An 18,515-nucleotide genomic window follows, 5' to 3' on the forward strand; every position below is an offset into this window, starting at 1 on the left:
CAAAAACGCGCGTGGGTGTCCTGGGGCTGGGACCCTGCCCCAAGGGCCGTGCTGGGTGGGAGCATGTGCCCTGGCCATGGACAACAGGGACAAGGGCTGGGTTGCCCCCCACGGCTGCCTGGGCTGTCCCTCCGCTGTGCGGTCGCATGGGGCTGGTGACAGTGGTGTCCCCTGATGCCTTGTGTCCCTCTCACACAGAGAACGGCTACACCAGCACGGATGAGGAAGTTTCTGAGTTCAGCCTGGCCTCAGATGGGAGGTGAGCACCCAGCCTGGCTGCCTGAGGTGGTGGTGGCCGGGGCACAATGCCTGGTGCCATTCATGGGACCTCGTAGAGGGGCGTGGACGAACAAAGCCCCACCTGAGCTTTTCTGTGGTGGCCAGCCCTTGGTGGGGGGAGCAGGATGTCTCTTGGACATGAGCAGGGAGTGAAGACTTGGTCATTCCTTGGAGAAAAGGTGCTGGGGAGCAGAGGGTGACCCAAGGAGTCTGGTGGACCAGTGGCACCAGCTTTCTGAAGAGAGTTTGGCACTGAAGGTCCATCTTTGCTCCTTTCTCCTTGCAGCATCTCCCAGTCTTTCACCATGAAGGGCTCAGCAAGCCAGGATGACTTCAAGTTCAAGGTTAGTTGGCCTTTTTTGTGTGGCCTTGTCCCAGAGCCTGGGAGGAGGGATGGAGGGATGTTCAGTGATGCTTCAGGCCTCTACTGTGCAGTCTGCACCTCAGGGAACCAGGCCTGGCATAAGGCAGTATGGCTGCTCTCTGGATGGGCAGAACCAAGGTCTCCTGGCACAGTGCTCCTGTCCTGAGGCCCCAGAGACTTGGGAAACACCCACCACATCAGCCAGTGCCCCCAAACCTGGTACTAAGTGGCACCAAGGAGGTCCCCATGTGGGGCAGAGGTGGAGGGAAGCAGCCCTTGTTCTGTGCAGGCTGTGGTGTTTGCACGGAGAGCTGGCTGTGATGGGCATCCCAGTGGGACAGGGGGAGCTGCTCTGTGGCCAGAGAGCACAAACGCTTCCAACCCACAGCACTGGCTGCTCCCACTGCCCCCCTGCTGCCCACCCCTGAGCCCTCTGCCCTGCTCTAGGGAGAACCCAAGCTCTCAGGGCAGATGAAGGCAGTGTCAGCTGAGTGTCTGGGACCCACGCTGGACGTCTCCACCAAGAACATCACCAAGTCTTTGGCATCCCTCATGGAGATCAAAGAGGATGGGATCGGCTTCTCCATCCGAGACCCCTACTACAAGGAGAAGGTGTCACGCACCATCAGCCTGCCCACGCGAGGAAGCACCTTGTGAGCATGGGGCGATAGTGTCTGGGCACTGGGAGGCCCGTGGAGGCATGGGCCTGTGGGAGGCTGTGCTTGGCCTGTGGAGGGGCAGAGGGGTGAAGGTGAGCCCAATCCTGTATCTGTCCATGCTGGGCTACAGCATGCAGCGGTGAATTTCTTCAGCGGGGCTTGGAGAGGGTGTAGGAGTACGTTGGTATCCTTTGCAGGTGGAGAGGAGGGTGCTTCAGGAGGAGGGAAAGAATGGGGGTGCGAGGGTCCTCAACTCCCTGCTCGGGATTATCAGCCTTTTTGAAGGTTTCTTGGGTTGCCAAAAGCCTCTGTGCTCATGGGCTGCCTCAAGATTCACTCCAGGGTAGCCTGATCTCTCATTTGCTCTTCTGGGGGAGGACACCAGTGTTCATTGTGGAGGGATCCTGGTGCAGGGGTGGGCACCCACTCTGCTTTTTTCACTTGCTTCAGTCCCAGGCAGTCTCGGGGCTCGGACACTTCACCTCTGACAAGGCGGAAATCCTATGACCGCGGGCAGCCTGCCAGGTGAGCTTGGGCGAAGTGGTGATGTGGGCAGGGGAGGCTGTGTGGCCCAGAGCAGTGTGGAAGGATGCTGTCTGGGCAGCTCTTCTGGACCCTGGTGTGCCAGGTGAGCAGTTCCCAAGTCACGTGTCCCTCTGGTCCTTTTGGCTCAGGCCTGCAGACATTGGCTACACACCACCCTCATCCCCACCCACCCGTCCACGCAATGATCGCAACGTCTTCTCCCGTCTCACGAGCACCCAGAGCCAGGGATCTGCCTTGGATAAGTAAGTCCTGGTGGGGTGAGAGCGTCTGAGTGAGGGGGACCCAGACTGTGATAGCACATGGCATGACCTGAGTCCTGTGGGGTCTATAGGAGCACCAGGGCTTGGGTTGGCTCCAGCCAGTGTCCTATCACCACTTTACCTCCCTGCTTCTCCCTGTGGTGGAGCAGCTGCCATGCCAATGCTGTGCTCCTGCCCACTGTGCCCCCTCTGAGCTCACAGTCCTGGCCTCTGCCTGCAGACAGGGTGGTGCCAGACTTGGACCCCTGGAAAGGCGAGGGAGCAGGATGGGGTGAGGGGATGAGGGCTCAGAGGAAGCTGATGGACTGGCATCCACCCACAAGTGCTGCTCCAGCCTCTCCTGCCAGCAGGGCAGGTGCTGCTCGTGGCTCAGGTGTTGCTAGCAGCGCTGGTGTTCCCTGATGGAGACCTGCTGTCTGATCCTCACATGCCCTCCTGCTCTTCTGCTCTCCCCTGGTTCTCCATGTGTGCTTCTCCTTCTCCTTCCCTCCACTCCTCCTCTCTGTCCTACACTGGCTTGGATGCAATAACAATCTTCTACCTCTTACTCCACTGCTGCCTTCTCTAGTCTGGGTTTTCTCTCCCATAATCCTGCTAATTTTCTGCCCCTAGGTCTGATGACAGCGATTCCTCTGTCTCGGAGGTGCTGAGGTATAGACAACTTTCTATTTATTATCCCTTTCTCGGCTCCTCCTTCTCTCTGTCAGATGCCTGCTCTCCCTGGCCCCCCCTGGCCTGCCTGCACCTTGCTGCTCTACCCCGCTCCCGGCCTGTGTGTCTGTCCCCTCCTGGCATGCTGCCTCTGGTGCCCGATGCTGTCCCTCAGCTGCAAGTTCAAGCTGTTCCTGCTTGGATTAGCCCTTGGTGCACGGTGCTGGGCTCACTAATGGGTGCTGGCTGCTTTGGGTTGGCAGCATGTTCTCCTCCATCTCTGATGGTTTCTCGCCAGCATGAGGCCACCATGTCCCACCCTGTCCCACCCCTTCCCCAGCTCTCCAGCAGGATGGTGAGATGGTGGGGAAGGGTGCTTGCAGCACGTCCTTTGTGCAAGCTTCTTCCAGGCAAATATCTCAGGTTCCCCTCGTGCCTGGTTGTGCTTCCCTGGTGCTGAGTTGGAAAAGATCAGTCTCTTCCCTAAAGAAGTCAGATTGTGATGCCGACCTCAGCCTTGGAGTTAAGGTTCTCCTGGGCTTCTCCCCCTGCATCCACCTGACTATAGAGGTTTCCCAATACAAGGACCACCTTTCCCCCATCCTTTAGGGACATTGCAGCCTTCCAGTGCCTAAAGGGGCTTATAAAAAAGAGGGAGAGCAACTTTCAATAGTGACAGGACAAAACTGAAAGAGGAGAGATTTAGACTAGATTTTAGGAAGAAATTCTTCCCTATGAGGGTGGTGAGGCCCTGGCACAGCTTTTCCAGAGAAGCCATGGCTGCCCCATCCCTGGGAGTGTCCAAGGCCAGGCTGGACAGGGCTTGGAGCCACCTGGTCTAGTGGAAGGTGTCCCTGTCCATGGCAGGGGCATGGAATGAGGTGATGTCTAAAGTCCCTTCCAACCCAAACCATTCCATGATTCTGTGATCAGCCCTCCAGCACCCAGGTGTCCCCTCACTCTGCCTGTGCCCTGAGCTCCCCTGGCCACTGGGGAAGTGACACCAGACCACTCTGAGCTGGGTCACCCTGGGCAGTTTGTAGGCAGGCAACCACTCACAGTCCATGGAAGATGTCTCACCCTGCAGAGCAGGGATTTCCCCTTGGGTTCAGTGTTGCTTTGAGCCTGGTGGAAGCACTAGGGGTGAGGGGGGAAGGCTGTTGGCTTGGCATTGGTAAGTGCAGAGCTGAGGAACATCACGTGCATGCAATTTCCAAACCCAAATTAATGAGCCTGTGCTTCTCCTCATGACTAATGCAAACCTTGCCCTTCCCTAGCCCTTCTCATGCCTCAGTTTCCCTGCCTGTAAGAAGAAACTAGCACAACTTGGGGTCTTGTGGCTGTGCTTGATGACCAGGCACATCGGGGCTGCCAGGGGTCACACACGGGAGGGTCAGGCTGGTGGTCCTCAGCACCCTGAGCATGTCTGAAGTGGAGGGGGTCAGCAGATGATGTGTACCCCAGGACAGACCGTAGTGTCCCTTGGAAGCAGGTTGGGCAGGGTAGGTCCTGTCCTGCCCAGGGCCAGTGGTGGGGGCAGGAACAGCCATTGCAGCAGGGATGTGGGGTGCAGATGCTGGTGCTGCCCTTTGTCACCCTTGGGGTCTCTGTAAAGGAGTGAGGCCCTGTCTCCAAATGTCACCAGCCAAAGGCTGACAGCCTCCAAGGGACAGGAGTGCTGATATTGGTACCCTGAAACATTTATCCCAGCAGAGCTTCCGCTTCAGGCTGGAGAGGGCACAGTTTGTCCCAAAAGGGACCTCAGGGCCAATGAGCTGAGTGTCCTGAGCCATCTGTGCTGGGTCTGTGCTGGCAAATGAGAGGTTTGGGGGAGAGCAGAGGCCACTGGGCAGCCTCCCCCTTTCCCCTTCTGTGTTGCTGGGGCAGAGGCAGGCAGGGGCTGCCTTGGGGAGATTCCTGGGGTTTCCACAGAGACCTCAGCTCAGACATGCCACGTTCAGGTGGAGGAGCCCGTCTCACTGCTGGGCAGTGGAAGATGCTTGGTGTGAGACAGCTCACGTTCTTCCATGCCCTGGGCCTGTGGGCACAGTGCCTCTCCACCCCTGCACTGTACCTGTTCTCTCTCTCCTGTGAAGGGGCATCATTAACCCAGTGGGTGGCACCAAGAACGCCCGGACAGCCCCGCTGCAGTGTGTCTCGGTGGCAGAGGGACACACCAAGCCTGTGCTCTGCCTGGATGCCACCGACGAGCTGCTCTTCACTGGGTCCAAAGGTGGGTGATGGGCAGAGGGGACAGGGAAGATGCAGATGCTGTGGGAGCAGGTTGGCATTGGGAATGTGGGAGGTGTTGGGCATTACATCCCTGTCTTCAGTGTTGAGCCCTGCCTTGCCCTGTCCTGCCCTGGGGATGGCTGGCTCCTTTCCTCTGGCCCTGTGAGTGGGGGGAGATGCTCATATTGTCCCCAGGCCACCATGCCCTTGCAGGAGACACCCCCAACACTCCTGGGCATGTTCTTCCTCCCACAGACCGGAGCTGCAAAATGTGGAACCTGGTGACAGGCCAAGAAATCGCTTCTCTCAAGGGTCACCCAAACAATGTGGTTTCCATCAAGTACTGCAGCCACACGGGGCTGGTGTTCACCGTGTCCACGTCGTACATCAAAGTGTGGGACATCCGCGACTCGGCCCGGTGCATCCGCACCCTCACGTACGTGCAGCTTTGGGGGACCTGGGGCACTCTGGGCATCTCTGGCTTTGCAGAAGCCAGTTCCAGAACCTGCAGGGACAGGGGACATGGCCAGACACAGCTCCTTTAGTGCCAGTTTGCAGTGCTGCTTCCTTAGGGAACAGAGAGGCTGGGAGAGAGTTTGGGGTGAGGGAACTCATGGGGACCTCCTGCAGCAAAGACTCAGGGTCATAAAGTCACAGAATAGGCTGAGTTGGAAGGGACTCCAGGATCATCAAGCCCACCTCCTGGCCCTGCACAGACACCCCAACAATCCCACCCTGTGCCTGGGAGCGTTGTCCAAACGCTTCTTGAACTCACACAGGCTTGGAGCTGTGCCCATTCCCTGTTCAGTGCCCAACCACCCTCTGAGGGAAGAACCTTTTCCTGATATCCAACCTAAACATCTCCCAACTCAGCTCCAGCCATTCCCTTGGGTCCTGTCACTTGTCATGAGAGGGAACAGATTGGTACCTGTCCCTCTGCTGCCCCTCGTGAGGATGCTGAAGGCCCCAGTGAGGTCTCCCCTCAGTCTCCACTGAACAAACCAAGTGACCTCAGCTGCCCCTCACGAGGCTTCCCCTCCAGACCCTTCACCATTCTCGTGGCCCTCCTTAGGATGCTCTCCAATGTCTTTTTTATATTGTGGTGCTCAAAACTGCACCAAGGATTTGAGGTGAGGCTGCCCCAGCGCAGAGCAGGGCGGGACAATCCCCTCCTTTGCCCAGCTGTGCCTGGTGCCTCCCAGGACATGGATGTCCCTCCTGGCTGCCAGGGCACTGCTGACTCACACTGAACTTTCTGTTGACCAGGATCCCCAGGTCCTTTCCCACCTCTCCAGCCTCCGTTCCCTGCTGTATGCACACAACCAGGGATGCTGTGTCCCAGCTGCAGAATCCTGTGCTTGCCCTTGTTAAGGGTCAGGAGCTTTGAAGAGATCTTGCAGCTGTTCTGGGGGTGGCCAGGAGAGCTGGCAGCTCCAGCAGGGGGGCACAGCCCCAAACTGCATCGTGGCTGGGCACATCACAGGCTCTTCAGTGGGAAACTTGGATCCCTGTGCAGACCAGAAAGGAGCATGGGACAGACTGCAGCTGTGGCTGCCAGTCTGGAGTAGGACTCAAAGGTTAGGACAGGATGGTAGGTCAGAGTTACCCACTAGCTCTGGCACAGATCTCCTTTCTCCATCCAGCCTCGCTCATCTGCCTCAGCCTGAAGGTGCTTCTCTCATGGTACAGAGGCCAAGACCTCTGCTTCCCTGTGCTGGATGCCAGCACTCAGCAGCTCTTCCTGTGGGAAGCAGAGAGGCATGGGAGGAGAGCAGAGTGGCCCTCAGGTGGAAACCCAGGCAGGATGCTCCGAGTCACGCACAGACCCTACATCCTTGGCTGCCTCTGCAGGCCGGGCACTGGTCTGTGGGACAGAGCTCTTGTTGGTCCCATTGTGGCCAGAAAGACAGGGATACCTGCAGGGCCTTTCCTCAGGGTGGGACCCAGCTGTGCCAGCCTGGAGCCAACAGCCCCGGGCGGTTCCTCAGTGGCTCTGGTCTCCACTTATCCTCCCCCTTTGAACCCTCCCTGCTTCAGATCTTCTGGCCAGGTGATCTCTGGGGACGCGTGTGCTGGGACCACCACCCGCACTGTCACCAGCGTGCAGGGGGAGCACCAGATCAACCAGATCGCGCTCAACCCCACGGGCACCACGCTCTACGCCGCTGCGGGAAACTCCGTCCGCGTCTGGGAGCTGAGCAGGTGAGGGGAGTGCTGGCATGGGCAGGACATCCTACGGGTGCCAGGTGGGCACTGGCTGCTCAGAGGGGCCTGAAATGATCCTCCTGGGGAACGTGAAAGCCTTTTTCACAATGGAAGTTGCCTGGAATAAGGATTTTCGGGACCCCTTCCTATGGGACCCAAGGGGAGATGAGCAGCACTGGAGCTGCTTGGGGTGGGGGGTTTTTCTGTGCACGGGGCAGAGCTTAGCAGAAGGGAAAAGGCAAGTGGGATGAGCAGCAGTGCCTTGCTTTTGCCTTGTCCTCCTACCTGCCCAGTGGGCACTGGGCTGCGAACCCTGTGCTGCAGCCTGGGCTCTGCAGCCAGATGTTGGCACACTCTCAGGCTGCAGCCAGATGTTGGCACACTCCGAGGCTGCCATCCTCCCCCAGAATCACAGGGAATGGGGTCTCCCTGCCCACTCTCCCCCGAAGGGAACAACCCCTCCTGAGGTGCTCCAGGGCTGGGGGAGGCTGTGCTTGGGAGGGCCCTTTGGATGAGCTCCAGCACGCAGGAGGGGCTGACCTGTGCCCTTGAACCCAGGCTGCAGCCCGTGGGGAAGCTGAGTGGCCACATCGGGCCGGTGATGTGTCTCACGGTGAACCAGACGGCGAGCAACCACGACCTGGTGGTCACAGGCTCCAAAGATCACTACGTCAAGGTACTCTCCCCCCTGAGGAGCAGCACCCCCAGTCCTGTAGGGAAGCCCAGATGTTGGCAACCCCTGACTCCTCTCTCCTTCTGAAAGCTGAGCCCAGATTCTGTTTTCACCTCTGCATGTGAGGTTTTCACTTGTTTCCTTTTCCTAAATCTTGCCTTTTGCTTGGTCCACAATGCACCTTTGGAGAAGAAGTTGCATTTCTCTCATGCATCAGACTCCATGGCTGGGACTTGCATGTGATGGCCAACCCAGATGAGCAGCTCACCCTGTTCTCCTCGATAATACCCCCTGATAAAGATGCCTTGTGCCCACTCTGTCACAGCTCCAGCACAGCAGGAGCCTGTCCCTTCCTGTCAGGTTTCAGCAGGCTGAAGTAGAGCTGTCACCAGGGAAGTGAGGAGGGGTGGTGAGACAGTGAGTGAGACAGGGTCCCACTCAGCTCTCAGCTTGGCTCCTGAGGAGTGTGAAGGCTCACCATGAGTAAAATGCAGCAGAGTGGGGCTGTCCCTGGTGGCAGATCTCTGCTTGTGGCAGGACCCTCAGTCCCAAAAAGCCTCCAGCAGCCAATGCCCAGTCCCCTTTCCAGCATCACTGTAGGTGCCCTGAGCCTAGAACACAGAGGGTGGTGGCCAAACTCCCCAGGAGAGGGCCAGCTCTGTCCCCAGTGCCATCTGTGGCCTGTTACCTGCTGCTCTTCCCCAGGTGTTTGAGCTCTCGGAGGGCATGGTGGGCAATATTGGCCCCACGCACAACTTCGAGCCCCCTCACTACGACGGCATCGAGTGCCTGGCCATCCAGGGAGATGTCCTCTTCAGCGGCTCCAGGGACAACGGCATCAAGAAGTGGGATCTGGAGCAGCAGGAACTTATCCAGGTCTGGAGGGGAGCAGAGCACAGGTCCTGTGGTGACACAGGGCACAGGGGTGTTGCTGCTGGGGCCTGGGGGGTTGTCCAGGAACCTCGTGCCAGTGTCCTGCATGGAGCTCACCAGGGAGCACACTCCCAGTCCTGGGCCATGTGTGGGTGTGCTGTGCCCCCACAGTTGTCCAGCAGGGTGCTTGGGATCGCCAGCTCTCCTTCAGACAGGCTGTGGCATCATTTGCAATGTGGGGGCTTGTGTTCCACCTTGAATTCTGGGTTGATGTCTCCTGCCCAGGGGAGAAGCCAAGCCATGACTTTCAAGTCCATACCCTTGGCTGCTAACTGGGCATCGCCAGTTGCACAGTCCCAGTCAGTCCCAGGGTGTCAGTGAGGGCCTGAGGACCCAGGCTGGGTGCATGGGGCTGCTCGTGGGGCTGCAGGTGAGGTTGGTCACGGCCTCTGCTCTGTGCCTGTACCTACAGCAAATCCCCAATGCCCACAAAGACTGGGTCTGTGCCCTGGCCTTCATCCCCGGCCGCCCCATGGTGCTGAGCGCCTGCCGAGGAGGCGTCATCAAAGTCTGGAACGTGGACACCTTCACCCCGGTCGGGGAGATCAAGGGGCACGACAGCCCCATCAACGCCATCTGCACCAACTCAAAGCACATCTTCACTGCCTCCAGGTGAGCCTCGCACGTTCTGCCCCCACGGCCCCTGGGAAGGGGGAGACCCTGGGTTTGAGCCGTCGCCCCTGGGCCTGGGTGGGTGTGGGCTGGGTGAGCAGGGAGCGGGGAGGGAGTCTTGCAGCTTTTTAGTCCCTCTGCTCCTTCCTCTCCTTTTGCCCGCTGTAGCCTGCCCACGGCACGGCCTGCCCACCGCAGTGCCAAGAGCTGTCCCTGGGCAGCCCCCCCGCGCTCTGGTGATGCCCTGGGTTACTCCCCACGCAGGGACCCCTCTCCCTCGGGGCTGGGCATTGTCTGCTGCTCTCGGGGAGCTCTTCGGCAGCAAGACTCTGATATCCTCTTTTCGACCATGTCCCTTTTCTCCCTTCCTTTTTCTCTGTCTCTCTCTGCCTCTCCTTCTCCCCACTTCCCATCTGTGCCACAGCGACTGCCGGGTAAAGTTATGGAATTACGTGCCTGGGCTCACCCCTTGCCTTCCACGACGCGTCCTTGCCATAAAGGGCCGTGCTACTAGTCTGCCTTGACCCTCCTGCTCTTTGACTCTCTTGCTCATATGCTCTTCTTCCGTCCCTCCTTCCCTTTTCTCTCCATCTCTCCCTCCCTCTGTCCCTCTCACTGTTGCTTTTGCTCCTCTCTCTCTTTTTCCCCCCCCCCCCTTTCTCTCTGGTCTGAGCTGCTTCTTCACGGTATGAAACTATTCTGCGTTTTTCCCCACTTGATAAGTCTTTGTTAGAATGGACTCGCCCCCTTGTCCCAGTCATAGCCCTGCCTTGGTTTCACTGGCTTTTTGTTTTTCTTTCCTTCCCACATCTACTTTGGCAACTCTGTGGGAAGCCATGGCCTGCCCGTGCCTTTGCATGGATAGTGGGTTGGGAGTCAGCAGCCACCCCCAAATCAGCCCATGCCCCAGGAGCAAAGCAGCTCCCTAGATATCACTGCTGGGACCTAGGTGGAGCTCGTTCAAGGCGGGTAGGAGTCCTGGTGTGGGGTCAGCCCTGGAGGTCACCATTTCCCCTTGTCCCCAGCTTCTGCCAGTGGGGTGAGCTGGAGGCCAAGCCCCATTGGGCTTGCCTTCTCCCCAAAGTGCATCGGACAAACTCCTGCCAAGGGAAAAGGGCCTGGAAGTCTGGGGGGGCTGCATGCTGCCGTGGCGGGGGAAGGGGGAGCGAGCGTGTTCTCTCGTGGTGCCTCTGGTGCAGTGTCCGTGGGGCTCCTGCCCCGACCCCTGGGTCATGCTGTCCCTCTCACCTTTGTTCCTCAGCGACTTGACAGTGAAGCTCTGGAGTGGGAGGAGGTTGCCTGCGGGGTCAAACTAGGAACTGCAGAAAGACTGGAAGGCGTGGGGGCAGGGTGAAGGTCAGGGTGCCTCCTCTGCTATCAGGACTCAGTCACCTCCCGGAGCTCAGCCCAGGACAGGGATTTCTTTGTGCCTGACCCAGCGAGGTGGACAATGCTGCATCTGGTACTTTGAGCGCTGTCAGCTCCTGCGAGGAAGCAGCTCTGTGGGGCACCAGCAGCTCCACCTGCCCTCCTGCGGAGGTTTCTCGATGGTTCTCCAGTGAACAGGAAATGTTTCATCCCTCCTCCCACCCATCCTGCTGTGAGGACTTCTGGGGGTCAGAGATCCTTGACTCCTTCTCAGAGACACCCAGTTCCCTCCTGCCACTGTGGGCTCATGTGGCCTCTGCCATGCTGTGCTGCTCCCGGGCTGGTTCCTGCAGGAGTCTTTCTCCACTCCACGAGGACATTTGGTGTCTGCTGGCCAGGACCGCAACACAGAGGGTGCTTCTCTGGAGCCATTCCTCGTGGGACGCCTCTGCTGTGGGGGCTACAGAAGGATTTCCTGGTACTCCTGGCCTTACCTGTCCTCTGTGGACCTGTCCCCAGTGGTCAGAGGGGTGCACCTCTACGCTCCTTTGCCATGTCCCATCTCATGAGGCACGGCAAGCCTGGGAAGATCTCCATCGGGCAACTTCCAGACAGACCTGCTGCAGTTCCCTTTGACATTCTCCAAACCCCAGCTGTAAACTCAACTGCCCCATGGCTCTGGGCTCTTCCCCATGTGCCCAGCCTGCTCTGCAGTGGGAAGGGCTGCTCAGCCCTGCTCGGGACATCGTGACCCCCATCACAGGTTTGTGGTGGCTTCCTGCAGCGAGTTAACCCCCTTGGGTTGGAGAAAGGAAGCAAGAATGGAGGTTACAGGGCAAAAAAGCCAAGGATTTGTCACCCCACTGCTGTGGCTCTGTCTGTCCTTCCCTTAGGTTCTGCCCTCAGACCTCTGCCTGGATTGGAGCTTGCTTAGGCTGGGCCTGCTGGCCCGCATGGATCCAAGGACAGAGAGGAGCCAGCAAGGCACGGAGCAGCTGCTGGGGCAGGAGCACAGTGAGGAGGGGGTTGCACACACTGATCTCGCACAAGTCCCCTGATTCCCCCTGTGCTCCAAGGACAATCCTGCAGTGGATGATCTTGCACAATCTCATCTCCCTGAGGGTCTGGGGGCTCCATCCAGGAGTGTTTCCCCAAGGACGTACATTCTGCAGGCTCCTTCCTGTCTCTCTCCTGTTCAAGGGGGGGCCTGGTAAGGCCCTGGTCTCACACTGGAGCTTTCCTCCATCTCTCCTATGGCCCATTGGACCATACCCTGCTCTGTCCTGCCCTGGGCCACCCAGGGCTCTTGTGGGATGGCTGAGGAGACCCCAGGATGGGTGTTCTTGCCTCACATGCTCTCCTTTCCCTTTTGTCACAGAAGAAGCAGCACCTGAACTCAAATTTAAGGATTTCTTCATGTGATCCCACCAGCACTGAACTGGGATCTTGGAGGCCAGGGGCTCCAGGACCTGCCCCATAAAGCACAGACCATTTCCCCTCTGCTCTCTCCAACCACAGTGATACCTTGACCGGCCCCATTTGCCACCAGGCCTTGTTCGAAGTATTCTGGCTGGAGTGTGGGGATTCCTCTGCATCATGAAAGACAGGAGCATCTCTATTGGTTTGATGGGGGAGGGGGATTGCCTTTTTTTGGGAAAAGTTCCATCCTACTGGCTTGCCTTGTTGGAGGGTAAATGGTACCTGTGTGTGTGTGTGTGAGTGTGTGTGTAACCCTGCCCAGGACAGTCGCTGCCCCCCTGTGATTGTGGCTGAGCCCTGCCCAGCCAGGGCTGATGGCTGTGCTGAGGAGAGGAGCGCATCCATCCCGTGTGACCTGTGGAGCTGAGGGTGCAGCCAAAAATGCACAGGGACCTCACCACCCAGTAGCACACAGACACGGGGGGCTGGGGGAGGTGTCCCCCCACCCCAAGCCTGTCTTGGAGAGGGTTTCTGCACTCATTCCTCAGCTGGTTTATCCCTTGCCTGGCTGGAGGGGCTGTGTGTATGGGGGGGTCTGTGGCAGAGTGTGTTTGGCTGTAGCCAGGTGTCGTGTGTGAATCTGTGTCTGCTCTGAGCTCTCCAGTGCCTGCCCTGAAGCCTTCCTGCTCCCTGCTGCCGTGGGTGAAGGTGTCTCTGGGGGACCTGGGGTCAGACCTGCCTTGCCTTTTGCCACCAGTTTCTTCCCATGTGCAGGCTGTAAGTGCCTGTTGAGTATTCCAGGCCTGAGTGACCAGTCCTGGATGATGCTGAGCCTCTATTGCTGCTGTGGCCAGCAGCGTGTTGAGGAGCTTCAAGGCTCTCACAGCCCGTGAAGGGAGGGAGCTGATGCTGGGGCAGCAGCACCCTAAGGCAGGGGGAGTTTGAAGTGAGGGGTGTCCTGGTTTAGGAATAGTATTCTCCAGTTTAGTGCTCCCACTAAAACCATGCACCACTCACACCCCCATCCCCAGCAGGGTGGAGAGGGGAATTGGAGGCACAAAAGATGAAGATCACAGGTTGAGATAAGAGCAATTTACTGGAAACAGCAGTGAGATAAAAAACAAACAGTAAAACAGCAACAATATTAACAGAAGTGTACAAAAGAGAGAATGATTCACATGCAGATCACTCACCCTGGAGCCCTGACCTGGCTGCAGCTGTGTTTTCCTGACCAGAATAGACCCCCCCTGCCCAGAAGAGAAGAAATGGATCCTGCCCCTGTGTACCTCAAGGGCATCAGGGTACGTTGTGCTAAAGCCTTACACCCGTGGGGCTCTGCTGTGCCGGGCCGTGGATCCACACAGTCCGACAGATCCCGTTGCTGCTCTCCCCACCTGGCTGGGGGCAGGGCCCCTCTAGTTCTCATGGTCCTCACTGCTCACTTCTTGCAGATGTGAAGTGAAGGTGCATTCAGGAGGATCAGAAGTGACATTGGCCCTTTTATTCTGTCTGAGCACGTGCCCACTGGAAACTGGAGCGGCATTAATCCTTGAAGAATTTCCTGCAGTTGTTGTTTTTGCTCTCAGCTCACACACCCATGCTGCCAGGGCAGAGGTGGGTTTTCCATCCCACTTCCTCTTGTCCTCTGCATAGTCATGCAGGTAAAACCATAGGTTGCCTTGTGGTGTGTCCCCTCTCTGGTCCGTGCTGGTGTGATGTGGGACATTTCCTCAGTCCACAGTCCATGGGCTGGTCCACGGGCTTAGACAGTCTTTTTACACAGTTGAGACACAGGTTGGTAGGAAGGAAGAAAGATGATCGTCATCAGAGTTGGGGAGCCACCTCTAACACTGTTTGTTCTCCTTCTGTTGACATCAGAGCCAATGAGTCTGTGCTCTGTACAACCTTCCTCCACGTGGACTGTGTGCACTGGACCTCATCTGCACCTACAGGGGACTGTTGGTTATTGGAATCTCTATGGACTCCCTCTAACACAGCGAATTCCCTCAGGTCCTGGGTACCTTCTCCACGGCGTTCCATCTGCTTGGGTGCACTACTCGATCATCCTTGGGAGAAGACCTTTCCCTCATGCTTGACAGGAGTCACGTCCAGAGGCTGAGAGTTTCTGTCCTCTTCCCAGTCCCCCTGTCAATGCCCACATCCCAGGACAGGGATCCCAGTTACTTGGCTTCTCTACCATCCGGTTCCACAGCGTTGGCTGTAGTTTCCCAGCGTTGGAGCAGTTGGGTCACCAGGGGCTCAACCCAGCTGGCAGCTGAAATCTTTTCACATTGCAGCTCACCTGGGGATGGGGATTGGGTGATTATCTCCAGCCCTGCCTCTTCCTCCTGTTGTGAGGGCCCTGCTTCCTCTATATCCCTCTCTGTGCAAACTGATTTGGTCTTGGATTTCTTCTTCTGCTCCCAGCACGGGTTGTTCCCGTGGTGCAGCTGCAGTTTGGCCATGGTCCCTGTTGCTCTGCTGTCTAGTGAAAAGCAGTGTCTGATAAATGCTAACCAGGGCCCAGCACACTGCAATGAGTCGCTCCTCTCTGGAGCTGCCCCGGCATTCTCCTTGCCAATGCTCTGTCACTTTTTCAGCGTCTTGTACTTGTTCAGGGGGAGTTTCCAAACCACTGGAGGAGAGAATTTCTTCCAGAAGTGGCCCATTTTCTCCCACATTCCATGCCAGTCTTGACTATTCCCCATCAGGGCAGATTGCTGAATAACCTCCCTAGAAATCTCTCTTGACTCCAAAGATGATGTGGACTTCACTAAGGAGACCTGGCAAGAATATGATTTCCTTAACATCCCAAGGGAATTCAGAACTTCAAAAGCTGTTTTAACAGGCCTCAAGGAGGAAAAGTGGGTGAAAAACTGGGCGAAGTCATCCTCCCCTGTTCCCCCCACAGGCTGGTTATGATTGTTAATGGACTCCCAAAGGAGTGCCCAATGTAAGGGTAGAAGAGCAACACTCAAGACACATCCCAAATGACCCTCAGTGCCCTTGATGTTATCATGTCATAAACTGATATCCCACAGTACATCAACAGAGCAATCCTGATGCCTCTCCCTGCTCTGAGGAAGAGCACTGTGATGGGAACACACAGAAATACTTACAGGGTTAGGTACCCACATGAGCAGACCAAGCCACATTGTGACCACTGGCTCAGTACCTAATACAGAAGATGTTTAGATCAAATTTGTTTCCAGCCCACTCTGGGCAGTTCTGTTGTTATCTCGACCATTCCAGCCCTGCCTTGGATGCCAAAAAAAGCTGTTGTGGTTTAGGAACGCTATTGCCCAATTTAGTGTTCCCACTACAGCCATGTGCTGCCCACTACCCCCCACCCCCTTCCTTCCCTGCAGTGGAACGGAGAGGAGAACTGGAGGCACAAAAAGTAAAAATCACAGGTTGAGATAGGAACAGTTTACTGGAAACAGCAATGAGATATGAAAACAAATTACCAGCAACAATATTAACAACAAAAGCGTACAAAAGAGAGAGCGAATCGCATGCAGAATGTTCACTGCAGCACATGCTACCCGGATGGGAAGAGATCCCTTCTCCCTGGAAGAGACTCCGGTCCCCCTGCCCCAGTAATGACGTGAGGTGGTACAGAAGGGGTTCTGGCCACATCCCCTCCTGGCTACTGCAAAAATTAACTCTGTCCTGGCTGGAACCAGGACAGGGGTGACTGTGATCCCATAGCTCTGTGTGTGTGTGTGTGTGTGTGTGTGTGTAGGTCTCAGTACCTGTGTGGGCTGCTGTTTCTCATGCAAAAGAGCATGTCTTGGGTGTTGATCTGGTTTAGCTACCTCACCGTGCAAGCTGGGTGCTGTTGTCATTGGGTTTCGTATTGGGGATGGGGTGGGGAGTTTGTGGTGTAAGACTTTTTTTTTTATTCTCTTAATTATTGTTATTGTTACGGTTTTGACACTTGAATTCATCCTGGGGACTGGTGGCCTCACTCCTGCCTTGCATGTCTGAGCTACCCCCCTGTGTTCCCCTCCCTGCCTCCTCCTGGGCAGGGCAGCAGGGCTGGCATCCCCTGCACTGCCAGCTCCTACCTGTGCAGTGGGATCCCCCAGTGCAGTGGCAACACTGAGGTTTTGCTCCCATTTCTAGTGGGATTCTTGGTCCGAGGATCTGTGGTGTTGCCCTTGGTTATTCGGTTGATTGGCAGCCTGGATGTGCTTCCCATCTTGTCCCGCAGAAGGGTGGAAAGGGAACTCTGAAGGGCTCAGTTCAGCCCGTTTCTTCCTCTGCTCTCACAGATGTTCTCTGTAGATGTGATGAAGTTCTTGACTGGGAAATGTCTGTGCAAAGCACATTGCTGGAATGGGCTGGTTCCAGCCACCGTATTCCAGAGCCTGCTGCAGCTGCAGTGCAGGAGGGACTCGGTGCTGTACAAGCCTCTGCTCAAGCTGGGCATGGTCTGTGAGAAGCTGATTCTGGTGTGTGATGTTTGATTTTTCACTCCTAGGAAACGTAGCTGTGTCTAGATTCAGTCCCAGGCACTGAACATAAACAAGGGTAGCCCTGGAGTCCCCAGCTTGTCCCCAGCTTGACGGTGGGGGCTGCCCTGGGCCAGACCTCGCTGCCCTGGCACAGGGAGGTTGGGGAGCTCCGAGCCACCCTGTCAGTTTGGGGTGCAGGTCCTCCCAAACAGTAAAGCACAAGGTCCCCACACGCAGCTGGGTATAGGAGGGGCGGCCCCTTGGACTCTGACGCTTCAGAGCTCAGACTGGGACCATGGGCTGAGACAGCTGAGGAGGAGCTGGGCTGGGATGAGGGCTCTGTGCCTGCCGGTGGCCGTGGGTGAGCTGTTCCATCCCTTTGCACTGTGCTGGCTGCTCCCTCAGGGGTCAGGGGCTCTGCTGCACCACTGAAGTCCCCTCTGGTGGTCTCAGAGCCCCTCTGACAGCCCCTCAGGGCAAGGACAGTCTGGAGCTGCCTTCGTGCCATGCACCTCATTTTTCTTTGCCCTTGGGCACCTTGTTTTGTGACAAGGGTGTGATCATACCTGCAGTCCTTCCTCCAGCTGCTGGGTTATGCTTTTTTCCCCAGGGCCTAACTCTCGCTCTGGGGGTCTCCTCAACCCCTGCACACAGGGGCCAGCTCCAGGCTCTGTGGAGGCTGCAGGGCTGCCCCAGAACTGAGCTTTGCACAACAGGGGTGGAAAAGTGTCAGGAGCCTAAAAGCACTGGATCCCCAAACCACTGTGAGCCCCCCCAGGCGGTGTCCCCTCCCTGTCACCTACAGCCCTGATGGCACAGGATGGGCTGGCCAGCTGCAAGGAGTGGGAGCTCTGGGCTCCCATCCTGTCCCCCCCAGGTGCGTTGTTCCTCCCCACCACCTCTGAGCACAGCTGCCTTGGGGTCTCAGATGCTGCCTCCTGCCTTGGTGCTGCAAAACCAGTGCCTGCTTCCCAGGGAGCTCTCCCAGTGCCCCACACCAGTCCCTCCCCTGCCCCACGCTGAACAGAGCCCAGGTATGACCCCTGTGAAGCACAGGGTTCCAACTTGCTTTCCACAGGCTCCCTGGAGCTTCACCATCCCCTGCAGGCTGCATGCCCTTCTGAGCCCCCCTCGCCCTTCTGGGAAGGGACGAGGACCCCCAGCCCCTCCAGGTGCTGCATGGTGCTCCAGCTGTAACTGGGACAGAGGCCAGCACAGACCCAGCTCCCAGAAAAGTACAGCCCTGCACCTTCCTCCTGCCCCAGGGCTTGTCCCCTCATCCATCACAGCTCTGCCCTGGTTCCTGCCAATTGCTCCACCTGGCCTGGGACCCCCAGGTGCAGCCCCACACAAGGCTGGGGCAGCTGCAGCACTGTGTCACCTGCTCCATCACTCCTTTCCGCACAAGGAGCACAATAGCAGATGCCTTTTCACACTCGGAGCTTTTTCCAGAGGCCAGCTCTGTGAAGGCTGGTGTTGTCTCTGTGGGCTTGTGCAGCCCGGCCCCGGGCTGGGTTTGTCAGAGCACGAGATGTGTGCGTGTGTTTTATACCTTGGTGTGTTCCTGTAAATAGTGTAAGTTATTGTGGTCTCCTGCTGTACGTTTTTCAATGGCTGTGTTTGTTTCTTGCCTTTTTGTCTTTGCAAATAAAATGTTCCTGACATGAAGGGACGGAGCAGAGAGGTGGCTTTGAGGAGGGCAAGAGCACAGCCAGGAGCCTCCCATCCCCTCCTGCTCCCATGTGCCTGGCCCAGGGGCTGGGGGAGAGATGGGGAGGGGGGACTGTGGCCGCAGCCCTTCTGGTCCTGCCCGGGGGAGTGGAAAGTGTCCCTCCCCATGGCAGGGGGACCCTT

The 18,515-nt window shown here is 57.4% G+C and overlaps 1 protein-coding gene across 5 annotated transcripts in view; it reads left to right on the forward strand.

Moving 5' to 3' along the window:
- The window catches only part of KIF21B (kinesin family member 21B), a 32,190-nt gene extending 13,861 nt beyond the window's left edge, over positions 1 to 18,329 (forward strand). Inside the window, exons 22-35 of one of the 5 annotated variants that reach the window (XR_001863845.1) lie at positions 199 to 259; positions 566 to 623; positions 1,091 to 1,296; positions 1,753 to 1,827; positions 1,977 to 2,090; positions 2,721 to 2,759; positions 4,856 to 4,992; positions 5,247 to 5,427; positions 7,029 to 7,193; positions 7,755 to 7,872; positions 8,575 to 8,745; positions 9,215 to 9,414; positions 9,839 to 10,100; positions 10,676 to 18,329. Coding sequence is in view for 4 of the 5 variants with exons in the window: in XM_017739843.1 (XP_017595332.1) it covers positions 199 to 259; positions 566 to 623; positions 1,091 to 1,296; positions 1,753 to 1,827; positions 1,977 to 2,090; positions 2,721 to 2,759; positions 4,856 to 4,992; positions 5,247 to 5,427; positions 7,029 to 7,193; positions 7,755 to 7,872; positions 8,575 to 8,745; positions 9,215 to 9,414; positions 9,839 to 9,938 (1,625 nt within the window). In the remaining variant the exon portion in view is untranslated. Of the gene's footprint in view, positions 1 to 198; positions 260 to 565; positions 624 to 1,090; positions 1,297 to 1,752; positions 1,828 to 1,976; positions 2,091 to 2,720; positions 2,760 to 4,855; positions 4,993 to 5,246; positions 5,428 to 7,028; positions 7,194 to 7,754; positions 7,873 to 8,574; positions 8,746 to 9,214; positions 9,415 to 9,838 lie in introns of all 5 variants that reach the window. The other 4 variants (XM_017739843.1, XM_017739845.1, XM_017739844.1 and 1 more) reach the window with 4 other exon arrangements.
- Positions 18,330 to 18,515: the final 186 nt, after the last annotated feature.

Source organism: Corvus brachyrhynchos, unplaced genomic scaffold (assembly GCF_000691975.1).
Source record: "Corvus brachyrhynchos isolate BGI_N302 unplaced genomic scaffold, ASM69197v1 scaffold67, whole genome shotgun sequence".
In the NCBI taxonomy this organism is placed as follows: domain Eukaryota; kingdom Metazoa; phylum Chordata; class Aves; order Passeriformes; family Corvidae; genus Corvus; species Corvus brachyrhynchos.